Source organism: Ctenocephalides felis, unplaced genomic scaffold, assembly GCF_003426905.1.
Source record: "Ctenocephalides felis isolate EL2017-DRISC unplaced genomic scaffold, ASM342690v1 CF-g0.4_SCAFFOLD_01604, whole genome shotgun sequence".
NCBI classification, from domain to species: domain Eukaryota; kingdom Metazoa; phylum Arthropoda; class Insecta; order Siphonaptera; family Pulicidae; genus Ctenocephalides; species Ctenocephalides felis.
The window spans coordinates 23067572-23089375 of NW_020537758.1; the positions used below are offsets into that span (position 1 = coordinate 23067572).

A 21804-nucleotide genomic window follows, 5' to 3' on the forward strand; every position below is an offset into this window, starting at 1 on the left:
GTATCGTCTATAGGGAGGGATAGTTATTCAGAAGAATACACAAACAACAATAGTAAAAAGTTTATAAAAGATTATGTAGCTTCACTTTATCTAAATACGATTCATCTATAATCTATTACTTACAAAAAAATGATTACATTCTATAATACTACGCTAGCACTAAAATAGTGTATATAATAAAATTATTTTGACCGGCATTATAAAGCTGAATAGATAAATATTTGTAAGTCCTACAATATTCAAAAAATATTTATATCATACTATACCACATGTGATTAATGAACACAACAACACAACAGTTTACAGTACTTAACAAATCTCATTAACATGCAACATATAGCAAAAAATAGAACAATTTTTAATATAAAAATTATTGTAAGGATAAAATCGAGGGTCAGCTAGGGAATCCGTGTTCCATTCATCCGACCTATACATACATCAGTAGTAAAACTCTATCAAAAGCGCACCGTACTTACGCCAAAGTCCGAATAATCCGACGTCTTTATTTTACCTTTATATGCGGGCTTACGGGACCAATATACCTTTTACATTCAACGAATCACATTACGAGCTCTGGCGACTAAAAGCTCTCTCCCGCCGCTCAAGAAAACGATAGCTCAAAACCTACCAAGATTGCAATACTAACCACGCTAGAATTCTCACAGAAACAATATAGGAGGACATATAAAATCAGACGAGGATATATGTATACATACACGCATATATATATATATATATATAATATATGTGTGTGTGTACACGGTGTCCCAGAACTTAACGTCAAGTCATAACGTGGTGGTAGACTCGTAACTATAAATAACAAAAAAAAAATTAGAAAAATAAAATCCATGAAGTATGAAAATTATGAGCTTTTAAGTTCAACCTTTTCATTTGATGTTATATTTGATATCTATAACAAGCGGAAATTTCGTACTGCTTGAAACCTTTAGAATTTTCAATCATTTGTCAATATTGACTATTTAAGTGCTATGAAACCTACAGTTTGTGTTAATTTTATTTTTTCTATCGGGGGTAGTTTTGCATACGCATAGTTTAGCAGTCACCAGATTTATATCAAATAATAAAACTGTGTGACCAGCGAGAATGCAAATCGACTACCATAATTTTTCTATTAATAAAACACGTACAGTGATTAATGTAGCTTTTGCAATATTCTACGTCCAGCCTACGGAAATTAACAAGCAGAAATAAGTCAGTTAAAACGATATTAATTGCCAAAATTTACATATATGTAGTATATACGATGTATGTATATACTCGTATGCATAGTTTACAGACCCGTGGCTTCAGATCATTTAGATAATGAATATTTTTAATCCTGATTCGATCTTGCCTCGTGGCAGTGCAGACATAATTGAATTGCTGTGCTAGTTTTGTTAGTTCGATAGTAATTAATTCTGTTATATACATCTAGATGTATTTGTGTATTTATACTCCGGGGTGTATTGATGTAGTGAACTGTCAACACAGTTGATGTTACACAAAATTATTAACTGTTCACTCCTGTTGATTGAAATTCGATTACGAACGCAGACAACTTGGTGACATATAACTATGGAGCCAAATGCCTCATCCCATGGACTGTTTTGCGAAGTTAGGGAATGTAGCCGAATATCTAGGTAGCTGAATTTTCGGACTATTCTAGGAAAAGGAAGACTTCGTGAATTATATCCGTGTGTGACCGTTGCGAAATGTTTGTAATGGTTATAATTTTGTATCTTTAGTTTCACAATATGTTTGTTACTAAAATTCATTCAATAAATTTAATCGTAAATTAAGACGACTCTTGATAGAATTTTGTAAACCGTCTATTTGATGAATTCGTGAGTAAATTTGTATATAAGTAAAAATATAGATTTTCACATCAGATATGTTATTCTAGTCAAATTAATGAATACATTCAACTACGACCTTGTACTCAATTACAATTATCTAATCGCTATTCTATCTACATGTTAATAAAACTGTATCGAGTTAAAAATAATTGATATCCTACCTGTCAGGTGCGCATAGACGTTGGATAATCATTCCTAATTGGTTCGATATCAGGCGGCTTCATCGTAAGAGGAATTCATTAATTTATATTGCGCATGGGGGCTTCATTAGCTGATGACTTCGTATGACAATTTGAGAAGTTGCTCTTCATTTCAGTTAGTAGATTGTCAAACTATTCGATGCCGAACTGCAGTTCCGCTAATAACCTAAGTTATACAACTACTTTACCAAATGACATCTCCATTCTAAATGATGAACACCGATGTGATTTGCATACACGGGCTCTTAAATTAAACTACATTATTCATTATGTAGTTACTATTATGAAGCAGTGCTTATAATTCTCGTATATACCTTCACGAATTGATATTCTGTAAAATATCGCATCAGTTATTTGATATAAAAATATTTTTTACACGTCCTAAGATTTTATATTGATTTTATTTATGTTGTTGCCAAAACAAGGCATTATTACAAACAATAGAATCAGAGGGTTCGATACTCGTTTTGAGCAGCCTCATGTTTAGCAGTAGTGACATCGATTTTTACTTGTAAATACAGATAGCGATATGTATCCAAGTGAAAATAGCCCTTCCCCAGCATCGTGCATTATTTAAAAATCGTTACTATTACAGAAGTGGTAATAACAAAATTCACATAGAGATGCAACAATTATTTGAGATGCCATCTGTAACTCAACGTAGTTAGTTAAGCATATCTCATAGAACCCTTAAGTTCGATTGTTATTAAATACCAAAGAAACATACATATTCAGTTACAAAATAAGCCAATCAACTAAAATTTATGATTTGGTCATGATCATCATGATTATACAGCAAAACAAAATGATTCTTTAATTATCGTTTTTAATTATGCATATTGATGTACGGCGATGTCTTCCGTGTTACGTTAGTCCGGGGGGCACCGGGTCGTTGATTAATATTCGGCGATTACCCGAAATGCTAATTCTATGATGGGTACCCCCGCTTGATTTATGAAGCACTTTGTGGATTATAACATGTCCGAAGCAAACACGATACAAAGTAATAAAAATAATGTTTCGGGTGCTCTTAAATTGAATTCATCAAATGTTTGAGTGAGGTTTGAATTAGTATTATTATGAAGCTAGATGTATGCTATAAATTATCAAGGGAAATGGCGTATAAATATTGACATACACACGCAGCTAGTATTAGATGCACATGAAATTGTGCCCATTAACTATACATTGTATATTTCAATATCCAGGCAAATTGATGTAGATACGCCAAATAAATATAGTTGAAGTTTTGCTTAACTTATCGATTCTAGAATTACCATCAAACACTTTTTTAGCTCAACTCCTATAATAATTTTTCATATAAATTTATATAAGAAACATATATTTTTAGTGTTATTATTAATTTCTGGTAATATATTAATTTTTCATTTTTATGTAAGGTACAAAACCTCGATTTCAAAAGTCATCAACAAAACAAAGCATTACATTAAACCGACTCGAACAATCCGTTTGATTATGATACGATGTGATATAATAATTTACTCGCAACATTATAAATTACTGGAAGTGTGTAATATGTTCGGCATACACGGCCCCGTATTCACGTTTATATTACAAGTCATTAGCATACAACACTGTATATAATGAAACAATATCATTTCGATGGAGATTTTGTGTTTGATAATGTCGCAAGCCCTTACATGCTACGAGGGAGTTTACAATGATCTGTAAATAGAAAATCCATTATGTCTGGAGAAGTAAAATATTTGGTTAAATGTGAATAAAATTAGGTATGCTGCTTAAATATGTCTGATTGTATAATATACAAATATTAGATTTGAAATTCACGTGAACTCATATAGTAAAAAACTCATATGAGGCCCAACGTAGCCAACGTTTTTATTATCATGATCATGTTAGGGGTGGACCACACGATTGTTTTGGGAGATCTTTTTATTTTTTTAAATTTTTATAATACTTATATAGCTACATATTGCCGGTTACATTATTACAAATATATTTTAAAACAAAAAAAACATGTCAGATCTAAAAGCTCATACTGGTACACATTAAATAAAATATAAATAAAAAACCCACGTTTCTCAAATTTGTGAATTTTCATTCGAATGTCATGAAATTAATAAAACTATAATCTATTTTAATATTTAATTAATTCATTAAAATTCTCAAAGTCTGTACTCCCCATCCCTGCATTCCAGCAAAATCGTTGAACATTTGCTGAAATTAAAGCATTAGTTGCAAAGAACCTTCAACATTGAAGTTTACATTGCATGTTTACTTAGGATGTCGTCTCATGTTTTAGAGTTGATATCGTATAGTTTTACAACATATTTTCATTATGGCGTTTATAGTAGTACGACTATAATAAACACATAGATGATATCTCACCATAAAACTCTTGGCGATTACATTCACACGCAAATAACAGTAAACTTTATCAAGATGGAAAATATTTAATCATCTTTATAATTGACGCCGAAGTCGGAACAACTGATATTGTACACTACATGAAGCAATTAAGGGAACGAATTCAATGTTTATTTTATTATATAGTAATTACTGTTTTGTTAGTTTATATTGATGTAATGACTTCGACTCATATTAATTATGATATAGTGCTTTTCGTGATGCAGGATAAAAACTTATATAGAGCATCAATTAAAGGTACTAGGGTGGATAGATTATAGCGGTGACATTCTTTTCAGCGGGATATCAATAATTCATCAGAACTATATTAATTTTACTCTGTGGTAATTGATCTTTATGGAAACATTTATAAATATTTCGATTGCATTTGTATTTATGTAATCCATTTGAGACCCTAAGATATCGGATAAAAAAGATAAGCTATTTTTTACAAAGTTGAAAATTTTTATTACTACATTTAACAGCATTATTAACATGAACTTTCCATATGTATTTAACTAAAAATTGATTAAATTTAATGAAAATTAACACATGTAAATGTAAGAAAGATTTTTTTTTTAAAAGGAAGAGTAAAAAAGTTATTCAATTAGCTAAATCTAAATTCATACCATTTAAGTTTATGTCCACATTTTGAAATCTTCATGCAACTTGCCTCAGGATAAAATGCCTCTTTCAACTACATATTTCATACAGTTTTAGTTTCAAAATATTCTAAACAACATTGACATTCCTGAATATTGTCCATTTTTTGTCAAAAATTTCAATTTATATAGCTAATGGTTACTGTTTTATTTATACCCATGAGAAAAAAACTCGTCAATACTCTACACTGCCACTTCTCCATGACGAGTATAATTCGTCAATTATACTAAAATAGATTTTATTGAGTATTAAGTTAGTTTTGCAGAATTTTGTTTTCATCTTGTTATTATTGCTACCATCTAGAAAGAATTTGTTTTCCAATGTAAAATGTAACATTTTGATTCACTGATTGTGAACCGGGGCCAGTTAACAAAAAATAAAATAAAAAAGTAACTGATTAAGTAAGTAACTCAAAAAAGTTTTATCATTTTTTACATCAAAATATTTTAAAGAGTAGCACATAGAATCCATAGAGTTACTAATATAATTATTTAATTCATAAAAAATATAAATGCACATGCTATATTCAATCAAAAACACTCCATCAATCTCTTTCGAAATAAACTTTTTTCTGACAATCATATCATATAATTTCATGATACGTTCCAATATATCTTATTCATATGATCTTACATCACACTAATTTCTTTCTCCGAATTTCTGAATTACTACAAAATAATTTATCATATATTTACAACTTGTTGCAGAGTATATGTCGAGTTTGTCATTTTTCGACATTTGCTTGTCTAAATATAGCAGTATTCTGTCAAGTATAAACTTTCTAAACATTTTAGCCATGACGCGACTTGTACACATGGGAGTGTCATCGCGTATCGATTTTAGATCACCCCATGCTGACAATGTTTTGCTAACACACACAAAGCAACCCCTAGCCACACTCGGGGAATGAGTCAAGTACATACGCACATATGGACACACGCACACACAAATGTATATATATATATATATATATATATATATATATGGTCAGGGGATGAAGGAATATAATAGCATGTATATAATTTTTAATTTTATATAAAGGTTTACTCCATAAGTTGCATGCGAGTAAAATCAAATACCAAAAATATCACAAATTTTTTTTTTATAATTTATATTATAATGATATGCGAGGTTAATTAGGGGATAATTATGCTTTGACATTATTTTATTTTGTTTTTTTAGTATATAGTGTCTGACCAAATAAGTGTTATTATTTGTGCAAATATGCAGGATGATGTGTGATTTTTATATGATGCTTTATTTGAATTTTATCACCTCAAATGAAAATTCGACATCAAAGCTTGTGCTAGGCCACATCCGAAATGATAACGCCACTGCTGAGTACATATTCGCTTACTTATCAATTAATTTTTCAAATGCTCAAATGTTTTTTATTCGCATAACGAACGAGACTAAATCATTTGAGCTTATTGTGAGTTGAAATGTAAAAGCAAATGTTGTGTCATTTTTAAGTTTTTATCATTTTACTCGTTTTTTTTTACATGAAACTAACATGTATTGCATCGATATCAAATACGCGATTTTTTTTAAAAAAAAAATAATTTTATAGTTCAACAAGTAGTCTTAATTCCCAGAAACTGAAAAAAATGGTGAAAAATACGCTATTAGTTTTGGCTGCAGCCCTAGAAATGTCAGTTGCGGTAACGGTTCCAAAGCTTGAATAAACACAAGTTAAGTATTATTACCGAAAAAAATCACAGTTTGACCAAAGCATAGTTGTATTCAAAATCTCATAACTTTCCAACTGCATGACTTTAGTTTTTTGACTATTTTGTTCACAATCACCCCATTTTGACTTTACGTTCAGTTCTGTAGCACTCTATATATAATTTATGTTATGTATATACACACATATATTGCCCATATGTAAAACATTGTATATTGCTTAATCATTTAAAAAAAATTGCAATTATATATATTATAATTCGAGTAAGTTTTGCCTTTTAGAAAAAATCTATTTTTGTCTTGACAAACGCGTAAAATGATATGTAGTGTTAATTATATATTCTGAAATGTTTCGTATCATTTTGTCTGGAATAAAAATTTTCAAAATATTTTCTGAATGAAATATTCATATAAAAAATAAGAAAAAAATAAGAATAATTGAGCTCTTACTATATAAATTGTTTACCAAAATTGCATATTCCACCCTGGTGGCAGCGGTTGGATGTGACTATTATTCCACATCGCGCCACCTTCCCCTATGTGAATTTATGTAATACATGGTTAGTCATTGTGTACACTATGACGTAAGGTCCGCGCCGATTGTATAACTTGGAAGTAAATACGGTTATGCCGCGCTCTCGTCTCACTTAATGTAACAAGTTCCATAACAAGATTGCATCATACTGATGACACAAACAAAGGTTACCGTTGCTCGCAGACTTGCTATAATTGCTATAATGTATACTGGAAATGTGCTATATTTTAACATGGAAGTCACAACTTTGTTGCAATACTTATTTCTTGTTCGAGACTAATGTAATGAAATAGAGGTGAACTGACGTGATGGATTTCAATTTCCAAAGTTTGGAAGATATACAGTAAAGGATTCTACATTATCTGCAAGATGAGTCTAGTATATACTATATATATATACTATATGAAAATATTAAGGTATCATTCATAACTTTACACTTGAATTTTGGAAATAAGGTCGATAGTTGAACAAACATCTTACATGAGGGCCTATGAGAAGAGGTTTAATTATAAAAAATAGTTTTATTTTTGAAAAATAGACTGTGCACGTTTTTTTTATTAATTAATAAACAGCAATCAAAATTACATAAAAGACTGTGCACGTAAGCATACATTTTGATAATATCTCGGTATCTCAGTCGGTTTGCACTACTTTTAATTCTCATTTAAGGGGGTATTCTAGTGTGGAGCGATGAATTTTAGGTCATTTTTAAAGTGTCGTAAAAGAAAGCAATGAATGTTTTTACTATCCATTTTTTTTACCACTTGTTTATTAATATTATTAAAATACAAAACAAAAATTAAAAAATTAAAAAGTTGAAAATTGTAAAAACTGGCAGCTGATAAAGTGGATGGTCTCAAATAATTGGTACCTCAGTCTTGGCATGATTTCAGCCCTCCTAGCCATGCGAAATAAAAGGAATAAAAAGATTATTAATCTACAATGATGTCGCAATCGTCCGAACTAGCGATAAGTGAAAAAAAGTTTTTTTACAAATTGGCGACTGTTTGAAAAAAAGTGTTTTTTTACTGTTTTTTGAGTTTCTAGAATTTTTTAAAAATAGTAAAAAAAGGAATTTGGGGATAATCCTAGTTCGGGCTATGAATAGGTCTATAAACAAGACTCTCTGAACATTTCAAATGAATCGGTCGAGTAGAACTCGAGAAATCGTGTCAACAGTACTGAAAAATTCTGTTCTGAGAAAAACACATTTAAAGTTTTGCGTGAAGCCAAACCAGTATGGAGACCGAGTCCGTAAAATGCTTATATCTCCGAAAATAATTCAAATTTTCAAAAACCTTCTCGTACCCATATTTTTAGATAGTTAAACTTTAAAAATATGAAATAAAAAAAACGATTTTTTTTTTAATTTCTACACTAGATTACCCCCTTAAACGCATCGCATAGCCGTTGATATTACTCATTACAATTCAAACCAAACACATCATTCGACGTGTTGCGGACATCAAATTACTGAAATTAATTACTCAATAATGTACAATCAAAATTATGTCTATTATTCAAATTCATTTTCAATTTTGCGACTGTGATTATAAATAGACAGGCGAATAATACAGGCGAGTCCTGGCTCCTGACTACCAATGGAGCGCTAATAGAGTTACCGTACAGTAGAAGCGAGGATACGCGAGCAAAATTGATAGCTCTATTCTCCTGCACGTATAATAGGGTTAAATCAATGAGCTTTGACAGCTCTGCGTTATGGAAGATTAGGGATGTTACGTAATATTTATAGCCATAGGATAAATTATAATCATAATTACGATCAAGACTACGACGGTTCTACGGGGTCCTTGCTAATAAATATGCATGCGACCAGGATCCAACGGGTTGAAGGCGATAGGAGTCGGGGTTGTGAAACAGCATGATATTTGAACGTTTTATTGGATGATATACTAATTTGTTATATTCACTTTGTTATATTGATACAAAGCTAATTATTCATCTATATTAGTACTTCTTTGTTCGAATCTAATATTGACCTACTGCTCTTTCATTTTGACCACATCTTATATTATAAACTAATATTTCTACAATAAATATGACTTTATTTCATGTTTGGACGTGTTTTTCTAATATTGATTGTTAATATAAAAATTCTAATATTGATTGTTAAAATAAAAAGTACAAGATCGTTGCGTAGTGTAAAATGAAATATTTCTATCATCAGCATACTTTAAAAACGAAGTGTTCAGCATTAATTTGTATTATCTTTGTATAATTATAATTAAACCAAGTTTGTACAAAATAAATATGTATTTAATATAAAAATCAAGATAATTATAAAAAATTATTTAAATGATAACAGACATTGATATTGTATTCATACCAGTAGTTTGACATAATTTTTGAACATAGTTTTTGGAAATTTGGGTTGATCTGATAAATAATAATTGATATTGGCGGTCTAGGTAATATTCTAACGTCGAACAGCAATCCTGCCGGAAAAGTCTATATGGTTATTAGCAATTTTCTGAGCAAAAACAACCCGATTATTATGTTTATTGAATACAATCAGTCTTAATTACAGAATATATTGAAATGCTTTACTGCCTCTGACATCAAATATAATTACAAAGCGTTCTGCGCGACCTAATAATTATTTCCAAGTCTGTAACAACAAGAAGCCGTACCAGCGGTTAGAATCATTAAATCTTATTCAGTGTTTTATTATTATTATGAGTCTCCGGAATGAAAATTACATATATGTTATACTAGGACAAATGAACTCTAATTGGAAAATCTCAGCTGAGCCTCGAGAGGTCTTATAATACGAGTATGCTTCGGAATGATTTAGTCATTATGGTTATGAATAGAATATGATGTTTTATAGAACTCCAAGGAGCAAAGGCGCTTATGGTGTATGAAGGAAACGTAAATGACAGATATTTAAAGCTTTGATTGAGAGAGCTACGTTCTCAGAGATAAAGGATACGCTGAGGTGTATACAAACATAATTTGCAAGCAAATAGAATGCGTACTAAATATATTCAGGCAACATCAATTATTATACAAACATAACTTAATGCTATAAACGCTATAAATAGAAAATAACTGAAAAAGAGCTTTTCATTTACATATTTTATGGTTTTGGATCACATTTTTACTTTATTTTACTCATCAGAGTAGCTGCAACGTGCGCATTAAAGTCACTGCAATAAGACAGAGCTGAACTAAACTCAGAGTAATATTTAGTTCATTGTGCTATAGATTTTAAAATAACAAATTTTATTTTATATTTCATTCAGTGTTATATTTTTTACATATAGATCACAATCTCTTTTTTACTATATGGATTCATTTTAATTGTTTTGTTAATTATTATTCTGATCATGACTGTCAGAAGGTAACCCATCTATCTATATTTATAAGTTGTTGTTTAAGCGTTGTTTTTTTACCTATTTTTATGCCTGTTTCAACCGTCAATGGGTATGGATGGTTGTGATATTCGCCCTTTTCATGTATGACTTGATTTTATAACTAATCCATCGTATTAAAGGACTGGAAAATTAACAAAATTATTGCTGTTCACAAAAGTGACACAACCGTACCCAGTCTTACCTATTATTTTTGGATAAATATTTACTCTTCGATTTGTAAATATTTTGTAGAGTTTCAAACAAAAAATCTAAATACTAATAAAGGACAAAACAGTTTTTTAAAAAACAATTTATTTATTTACTGTCGACGTTTCGGAACTAGGTACGTTTCATCTTCAGTACATTTCTCAAGAAATATGATCTTGATATGATTCGAACATTTCTTTAATATATTGTTTATTTGAATCTTATCAAGATCATGTTTTTTGACGGATATATCGTTAGCATTACTACATAATATAGTTCTATCAAAAGTAGTTCTATACTATATCAACTTATAAAATTTAACCTCCAATGGGGATAACCGTAGTATTAGTTTGACTTCGCGTAGCGCGGTGTTGAAATGAATTTTTTTCAAAATATCAAGTATGAATATACTTCTTACAATATGTTCTTACTTCTTACGTGCAAAACTATTTGTTTCGGAGCATTTATTTGAAATTTGGTCATCATTTGGTCATCTAACCATTTCAATAGCCACTGATCCAGTAAAACTTTGAAACAAACTGATAATTTGAAATCCCCAAATGGTATATCTGAATTATACCTGTTTAATTCTAACTTGCTCCATAGAATAATTAACTGCCAAACTACTACTGTAGTGCATTCCCGTCTAGTTCTTCGAACTCCGTGTCGTCAGTTCGCGCCGCTCATGACAGCCGACGCTTTGTCCGTAATGAACGCATTACTCTCCAAATTACGTAACAGAACCCTCTCTGCTAACGGAGGATTTATTTGGACGATCGCCCTGGCTTTTATACGTTATTCTGCGACAAACGCCGGGGACAGGTATATTAAATGACATACGCATACATGTGCAGGTGCATTACAAACCTGGGTAGGCAGGCAGACTTAGGGCAAATGGATAAAGGTCACAGATTCTCAATGCAAAAGTTTTTGTACCCCTGGGTTATTGATTACATTTACTCTCTAGTGGCCGCAAGATTTAATAAATTAACAATCAATAAATTTATGTAAGGAAGTTCCCCACTGGGGGAATTTTTAAAAGCCCTGTACCCGTCAGCAAATAACCTCATTGAACCCAAGGTTCAGATTGGTTATAAGAACAAATAAAAAAAAAAATTACTCTCTTTTTACTTTATTTACAATTTGTGTATAGTTGAAAAAAATGCAGTTATTCTATTATATATCGTCAATAACTGCATGTTATTTGGTAGTTTAAACAGTTGTCATTTATATTAAGTACTTAACTCTGGCACTCTCATTGTACGTACGTCTCATGATTCTATGTCGTCAGAATCGAGATAAAATTTTGTTTTTGGTAAAAGGCCACTTACAATTGTTTATTTTATACTGGCATAGCTTCAAAATATCTTGAATAGCTTGTTTAAGAATTTGTTTTATTTCTTCCTTTTCAAAAATTGCAATCCAATACGAGCATACTAGGCAATACACGAAATGTTGTCACTTTTTCATGACGAATATATTCGTTAATCGCAGTTAACTGGTTAAATGGCATAGTATTATAGTATTTTATCATTTGCTTTACCTTCACCTTTCTCAATTTTCAAGTTTCTACATTTTTTGTGTGAAAGTTATCAGTACACTGCATACTTAGGTTACAAATAAGTGATGTTGACATTGCATTAGGTTTTTTTTTCAAATCTTAGAACTAATTAAGTAGCAAGGACAATTGTTAAAGAAAAATACTAGGAATATTAACATCTATATACTTGTATCTATTGTGCTAATGATGTTCAGTTGTAGAATGAATATAATGTAATAATATTGCTTGCTAGTTAATATTACCAATAACTCCTTAGCTAATACCATTGTACTGGTACTTGAATACAGCATCCACATTAGCAATTCAAAGCTACCTAAACCATATGAATATTTGTAATCAAAATCATTACACGCAATAGATTAATCTTTCAAGTAATGCATAACGGAATTCAATAGGATTTCTCGAATATTATCACAAGGACGTATTCCGGGGCTGATTAATTTCGACCTTGAATCGGGTACTCTACATCAAAGTACATCAACAACAATAGAAGGATTTCATTTAATTAAAACGCTCAAACGCAAAATCAAATTGAATTTTGTACATACGTATGTAGATGTGTGTGCGGAACATTTTGACTGCGCCTGGGAAACAATGGAAAACCACAGCCGCGTTCGAATTCGATTAGATGGAGCGCTGGAAGGAACGCTTTTACTGTTTGTCGGTCAAGGATAAAATTTAAATTAATTTGTGCTGTGACAGCATATTTTGACAATAATTAGTAGACACTGCAATAAATAATACGTTATTCCTTGTTATGATTACTTGGTTATGTTAAATACCTAGGTGTACAATGCTGCAGACTAATATGGAAACGCCACCACAAACAAAACTATCAAATCCAGAGTTAGCCAACTTTATTGGCTTATTGGACATAATTCTAAATTAGCATACCATAACAAAATCTTGGTTTATAAAACGATAATAATTTCTAACTGATCATATGGAATAGAGCTTTACTGCTTCTCTGGCAAATCTAATGTGACATTGGTACAACGGGCCGAATCAAACCTACTTAGAAAGATGGCAGGTTACTCTGGTACATGAGCGATAAAACTCTGCATAATTATACAAATGTGCTATATATTGAAGACAAATTAGAAAATCATCTCTATTCACTTGATTCACCGCTGCTCCTTACACCAGAATTAAAAATTTAAAAATTGTAATATAGAATAAAGCAAATCGCTTTGATGTTATTTGGTACTATACTATATTATATTTAGTCATTTCTAATCTTTAATGTTGTATGACTGATATCATATATTACGTTTACTAATGTCCACCTGTAATGTTTTCTATTATATAGTCATTAGTGAGTAATTCGGGCTGATCCAAACTTATTTCTTTTTGTATTCTAGTTTTGTTTGACATTATATGAACATAACGGGAACAAATATTTGAATATCAGACAAATACACAAACACACAAGTATATATCTACATACATATAAGTTTCATGGAATTTATGTTTGATAAAAAAATTAAAAATGATATTATATTTTAATTATAATTTTACATCCCTTTAAATTTTGACGATTAAACTGGTAAAATATTATCTATTACCACGACACACTAAAATATATTTCCCATTTTCCTGGAACTATCGTAGCAAATACGATTCCACAAAATTGCAAATACAACAGACGGGACTCTATTTGCGCTTATTATATTTCAACGGATTATTAAATACATCGACCTAGGGATTGCATTTGTGAATTATGCATATTGCCATGTACATATATAATGTATCATGTTTCGTTATGTTTCAAGTTAAATCCTCATTACCCCGTAAATAATTTACGAATTCACTTGCATTCTGTGGATGTTGTTATTGATTGTCAATTCAAGAGTCATGTAGTATTCAGAGTAATTCTGATGCCCATTTAATTATTTTGTTATTACCCATTATTTGGATTAATGATCTATTCAATGTAAATGCATTTTTAATTATTAAATAAGCTTTTACTTCTGAGACAAATAAACTTGTCCTAAATATTGTGATAAAAATTATGTGACCTACAAAAAAAATTTTTGAAGAAGCATCGAGCTTCTATTCTATCAGTAGTACATGATATAAATTGATTCCATGTGTTTCTATTTTTAATTGTGAATTATGTAATTCAAAATGAAAATATATTGAAATTTTATTCATTAACAACAATAATGCCGTTTTTCAATAGTCCGAACGCATAGTGCGACAAATAATTGAAACGCAGCTCGGAGGCTATTACGCGCGTGCTTCAAATTGTGATTAATGGTGTTTTTCCATTTGACAACGGAGTTAAAACCATTTGTATCACTTTAAGGGAGGCGTCAATATCGAAACAGAGGACAAATTGTTGCATTTGCAACGTAAAACACGTCTGTTTACGCTTAGGTGTAATTTTTTACAATTACACAGACTAACGCACACACTCTCTCTGACATATACATATACAATATAAATATTTATAAAATTTGCGAGATAATACATCAAATAAATACCTTACCTTTTAAAATATTTTTATTTAATAATAATTCATATGATCATTATATAATTAGCGCAAAAATTTATAATTTGTCCTTAATAGATTGATTTATTTAGATTTTTTGGTCACCTTTACTTATAGAATTTTCTTTCTATTTCCAGATGAACCGTCCTATTCAGGTGAAGCCGGCAGACAGTGAAAATCGTGGAGGTAAGTTGAATGCATCGCTGTCACTTTAGAATTTGTAATGTGTTTGTGCATCGCCCATGATATGATTAATTATATATCAAAATGTATATCAGTTGGATGTTTACGTATTAGTTATCTCAAGTCATTCGTGTTTTTGCTAATTTTAATCAAAGTTTAGGAGCTGATACTTCTCCAGGATTGGAGCCGCGAAATGATGGCTGACATAGAAATTAAGTTTGCGAATTAAAAATAATTATTTTTTGCTAAAAGTATAAATTTTGTTGATGTTTATATATATCATGTTCATGATAAAGACATCACACAGCAATATAATAGGAATTATATTGGTGTTTCATCTTTTAAAATATCGTATCATTTCATCGTTTATCTTAAATTGGGATTCAAAATTTTTATTACATTTTTTATATTTACTTTTCCAATTTTTGTATAAAAAAGATAATTGTGGTTATATTCATAATCATCTTGGCACTGAAGTTTTTGAATAAATTTATTATAAATATCATAATTTTGCAACAATTAGTATATTTATGAAAATGTCGCACAGGTTAACATTATAATATCCTACTAACTTCATGATACGAATTTTTCATGATATACCTGATGCTCACTTGTAAAATTGGGTAAATTTCTAAAAAAATTATTATTGAATTTTTGCAGCAAATAAATTATTGTGTGATAAAACAAACAATTATGAGGTTTAAACAAGAATAATTAAACATTTAACATATATAATTTTTTAAAATAATTATTAAGTTTAAATAAAAATAATAATAATAAAAAAAATTTAGAATATAAATATTTAACATTTTTAATTAAAATCTAAGGACGTGTAAAATTATGATTATCAAGAGAAAGGTATATATACTAAATCAATCTTTTTTTTTGTAACTACTACCAATGCATTTCTGAAAATGATAGGTGGATACAAACTGTTATTTGACAATGAGTAAAACGGAAATTAAAATTCAATATCATATATATTATATATAGTTTTATTAAAAATGAGCTTATAGCGTACATACTAGTATGCTGGATATAATTTTTGATGATTTAAAAATTTCAAGAGAACTTTACTTATTTTTTTAAACAACTATTCTGATCGTTATGAAATACATAATTTGTTTTACCAGGACAGAAATGCAATATCTTATACCGAATAATCTATTATAGTGATTGCATTTCGATCGGTTTTATTAAATTTCAAGGTGCAATTTGTGTCCACCTACTAATTTCGCGAATACATCATTATGGTTTTATTGTAATTGCATATCGTACACATTTTCTGTCGTGCCTACGTAGAAACGCCTACGGCTTGCGCGCGCTACGGCGGTTCTCGGCCACGCAGGCGCCCAAAGCTCCGTTCTTAATATCGTGGCCCACTGAGAAAGGCCCAATTCGTAAAACAAGCCCCGGAGTGGGGGCAGGCAAAGAAATCATTGCACAATTGCATCCTATGCAATTCCGCAAACTATTGAAAAATGTTGGACGGTTTACTAGTAGACTTAAGAATATAGGTCAAGGCGAACAAAGTTGAGTTGTTTGTGTAATTACGTGCCAGGAGCTTCTAAATGGTGTACCTTTGAATTGGGATAATTTAAGATGTATCCTGAAGATGTCTATCTGCTTTTTGGAACACTTGTTTACTAATATATTTATTTTGATAGTTACTTGAAATCATTATTCTTGACGATATATTTTGAATATCAATTTTCATCACCAAAATTATTTTTAATGGACTTGTTTCTATTTAAATTCGTATCTCATATTTTTGTATTTTAATTACTCGGTCGTTTGAAATATCATCAAATTTCAACGCCCTTTAATGTCATCATAGCAGCTCGAAACGGGGTTAGTAATGAGACGTGAAGCATAAACAAATGATTTAACTACATAGAAATATATCTGACTACAATGATACAGCAAAACAAAATTCTGTATGTCATGATTGTTATTGATGCATAACCTGGAAACATTAATATCTTATATTCCCTTTGTAATTAATTATCCAGGTTGTACAATTATTAGATAAATGAGAAAAATATGGTAAATGTACATGCATTGCTGTACACTTTTCTACCAACTTTGTTCATTATTTTTCTTTAAAAATTGAAATATTTATGAACTTCTATATTTCTACATAATTCATTATAAATATAACGTAGAATGCAAAAAAGCTTAAAATTCAACATTTTTGTATATAATTAAAAAAATTAAAATTTATTAACAAAAAATTATAAATATTAGTTATGAATTGATATTCATCATATAGTATTTAATCAATATATCGAGCATAATATTACAAAATTACTAATTAGTTGATTGGATACTACATTTAAACCATTAGGGAAAAATACTAAATTTATTACCAGTTCCTTATTTGAGTATAATTTAACCAAATTTTATTCTTACTTTGCAAAATAAATTTTATGTATTTTTTTGATTATACATTTACACATACATACATATTATATATACCTATGTATAATATATATATGTATGTTTTTTGCTTTGTATTGTGGCTTGCGGGTAGCAAATTCATTTCAGTTTCTGCAATGGACACATAATAGTTATTCACGGAAATTACAATCACGATTTATGAAAACATTTCAATGTGCGACTTATACAATTTTAGAAGTTTTTGTTAGTTTGATTAGTTTTTTCAATATGCCTGTCAATACCAAAGAGGAATTCTATTTCTATTTACTCATTGTACAGCGAGAAATTATTTTTCTCCCCTTATATTGTGTGGTTTGAAGCGGGAAATTGTTACTATAAATTCAACTGTTGATTTTCATAAGAAAATTAAGTAATTATTTTTTGTAAAAAAACTTCAGAATTTGTAGATTTGATAGGAATGTGCCGATTGATTGATAAAATATATTATATCTTTACATTACATTAACCGTGTTTGGTGGATACTAACCGCAATTTATATTTTTTTATGATAAAAATATTTTTTATGTATTTTGTACAAAAAAATATGATATAGTATATAAAAAGATAATAATCTTCCTCGGCATCTTTACCACGACCGTCTTATTGAATTATGCAAAATCCACCTGGCGACATCGTCCACAACTGGAACCGCTTGGAGTCTCCCGGAGCGCGGCCTGCAATGCTGATTCCACTAATATAATTTATGGTTTAAGAAAGACAATGCATTTCATCGTAAATGATGTATTGTAGTGTCAGCTGCAGCTTACTCCATCACTCTTGGATATAAACGAGCGTTTATTGTTCACTGTTTCCAACCGCCGAGGTCTCTATTGTCGCCCAAGTAATCTATATTCACGGTCCCGGTATGCTAATGTCTCCAAAATCCTTCCATTCGTTGGCTGCATCATTTTGATTGTCCCATCATCGTTTAATATTCGCCCACTAAATTCGAAACGTTCTCTTTTGTACCCTTTCTTCATCGCTATGTTTCTTAGGTGCTGAAATATATCATCCGTAGGATAAATAAATCAAATATGCTAGAACTGAGAAACAGCATTGACAATATAAAACCTGCAACTAGTACCATCGATTTTAATCATTTTCATATTTGTCAGCGTAAAGGTAGATTCTTGGGTAACCTAAATGTATCCAATTTCTCACAAAAACGTGCTGATTTTCTCTTGCATAATTGAAAATTTAAATATAATTGTTTGTTTAAATCTTCATAGACAAAATCAAGAATATTGTTTTTGGATGAAGTCTCTCTTATTTATTATTGAATTATAGCTCTCTTAACACTTGTTTGCTTGATGTCGGCTTTTTCTAAGCTCACAGAAATCTCACTATCAATCTTTCAGGACATATGGTTTGACGATCTGTGATACTTATTGTCCATTTGGTTCCTCATTTGAGATTCTGTATACTCCAGCCTGTACTTTTTTATTATTTTTTTATAAACTTCGTCATGATGAAAAATATCAAAGTGTCCCAACATGTAATGTATTTGTTCAAATAGCGCTGCATTATTTCATGCAAATGTCATATATGGTCTCTGAAGCCTCAAGATCAACAAAACTTTTCCACTAGCCATATTTTACATATAACTTTAACCCGAACCGAATCACTTCCGCGCATGATAAATAATTCTGTAAACTTCGACAACATCCCAAGAATATATCATTTCGTTTCCGTTATTATTTCCAAGATTCATACATTATATATACACTTTTGCTCGAATATCATGCTTCACTTGAAAACAACTATTTTTTTACAATACTATTTCTATTTATTCGTATTAACTGAAATAGAGCATTTGTAGACAATACTATGTCACATAAAAACAGAAAAGTTGGCGTATTTTAGGTATTCGTTTTATCTTTCTAGTAATTATGAGTTAGTATCCTTATTGTACCAAGGGATAGGAAAAATATTTTTTATTTTTTTATCTCTGTATATAGATTTTAGTTCATAGAATAGACATGTTAACATAATATGAAGTCATATGTAAAAGTTCCGTTCATTTTATTCAGAATTAGTATAACTTATTTTGTCGCGTGGTCTTGTTTTTATAAAAAACGTACAGGACATTTAAAAGAATTTACTAAGCCACTAATTTACTAAGCTTACTAAGTTAAATATAGCTTAAATATATTTGTGCCTCATTACAATTGAGAATAGTTTATTTTTTCGGCCTTATAATAGCATAGTGTTGTGGTACTTGAAAGTAACTCTTTCTTTTTCTGTCCGTTTGTATTTTTCTATTTGAATATATTATTAGGTGAAATAAGGCAGCTGCTCGTTTTCCCAGAACCAAATACCAGCGTGTCAAAAAGTGCGTTAGCTATATCCGGTAAATGTATATTAAGTCTCATTTGATATTCAAATAAAGTCATAATGAAATGTTAATTGAATGTCACGGCTCTTGTTTTCACGTTGAATGTTTCATTTCGGGAAGAATACAAGAAGACTGTTTGCTCGACTAGGAGTTTTGTGGGGATGGGGGCTATAAGTTTTTAGGGGAAACGGATTGTTTGTATCACGGTGGCCTTTCCTTTTCCGAGGTTTATGGACGTTTTATGCTCTGGCAGATTTGTTTTATATTCGTTTCCTTCTCAAATATTCAAACATTGTTCGGCGAAGCATGCCGTGTGACAGAGCTGTGATGATGATAAGAAAACGGTGGAGGAGAATTATAGGCCGAGACGCCGGTGGTGGATAACTTGCACGTACGTATTTATTGAAAATGATCCTTGGAGGAGAATTTGAAATCGAAGCCCGTTTGTGTAAATAAATGAAAGTATTACCATTAGTAATATTCTACATTAAGTTCAATAGACATATGGGTATTACTTAATTTATAAATAAAATATCACATATAAAATTTAAAATGCCTGCATAATATTTTTAAGTGTAATATGAATATTAAAATATGTATGTGATAAATATTTAACATAAAAAAGTATTTTTTATTGTATTGTGGCAATTTTGAGTATAGATTTATTGGTGAATAAATTAAACTAATTGTTTGCTGAAGTGTTCGCTAACTTTATGAAAAATAATAAATGAAGAAACCGGTTCAATGTAAATAAAATAAAATATAAGAATCAGTTTATACATAAAAAAATATTTTTCCAACTATCTTTGATCTTGATTTTCAACAAAGTTCGGATAGTTTTTTTCTAATTTTCATTCCATTGCAATCTCTCTTTTAGTATCCATTTCCAAATTCCCACGCTGCTCATTTCTGATTTCTGGAATAACGTTGCGGGTACTTTTGCATCGTTTGAATCTTTACTGAAACTTTTTATTTTTCCCTCGAGTCAGCCCACTTTCCACTTGTGCGCTGCAAGATTGCAACATTTTAACATATTTATTGTCTCGACTTAAACGCACGGGCCGCAAAATGCACGGAACTTGGGGGCCGCAAAATTTTATTCAAGATAAAGATAAGAGAAGATATAATCGTAAAGAGATATCATTGTTCCATTTGTATTGCAGCTTTTGAATACAATCTGGATAAGTTCAACAAATTTAATGAATTTTAAATTCAACAAATTTAAAGGGTTTAACAAATTCAATAGTGAAATGATGAACTGTTCTTTTAGCGTACAAGGTGACCAGTTGTTTATTAATTATTCGATAATAACCTGAAACTGTCATGTTTGGATCAACAATTATATATTAATAAGTTTCTTATGATGATCAATCAAACACTCATAATTCAGGTAGAATCAAATCTGAGAATGTTTTATCATATTTTATAAGTAATAAACTAAAAGTCCAAATTTCAATCAGTTGACCAGCAGTATACATTTTTTACAACTTTTTCGATTGAAACTCATAAGAAAATAATATAAAATTCGTAACTTTGACGAAAATCAATCAAATATTTATGTATTATAAATAAGTCGGAATCAGAGAAGTATGTGGAGCATGAGAAACCGGAACGCTAAACTTGACTGAAAGTTATTGCATTGAGCTAAATAATCCGTGCGACATGAATATTGAATGAACTTCTCGAACACAATATTTTCTGTGACCACGAGTATATTGCGTCAATCCCAGCGGAACAAAGACCATCGAATAAAACCATTTCACCCTCCAGGATTTAAACTTCGAGACGGTTTCAACTGCACGATCGGCGGAACGGAAAGTTATTACGTATATGGATATACTTATATATGTATATGTATATATAGATATAAATAAAGTATT

At 30.2% G+C, this 21804-nt stretch overlaps 1 protein-coding gene across 2 annotated transcripts in view; it reads left to right on the forward strand.

Moving 5' to 3' along the window:
- LOC113374045 (CUGBP Elav-like family member 4) overlaps positions 1-21804 on the forward strand; it is a 653992-nt gene that overhangs the window by 479999 nt on the left and 152189 nt on the right. For both annotated transcript variants that reach the window (XM_026614297.1, XM_026614298.1), the window contains one exon: positions 15105-15153. In XM_026614297.1, coding sequence (XP_026470082.1) covers positions 15105-15153 — 49 coding nt within the window. The remainder of the gene's footprint in view (positions 1-15104; positions 15154-21804) is intronic.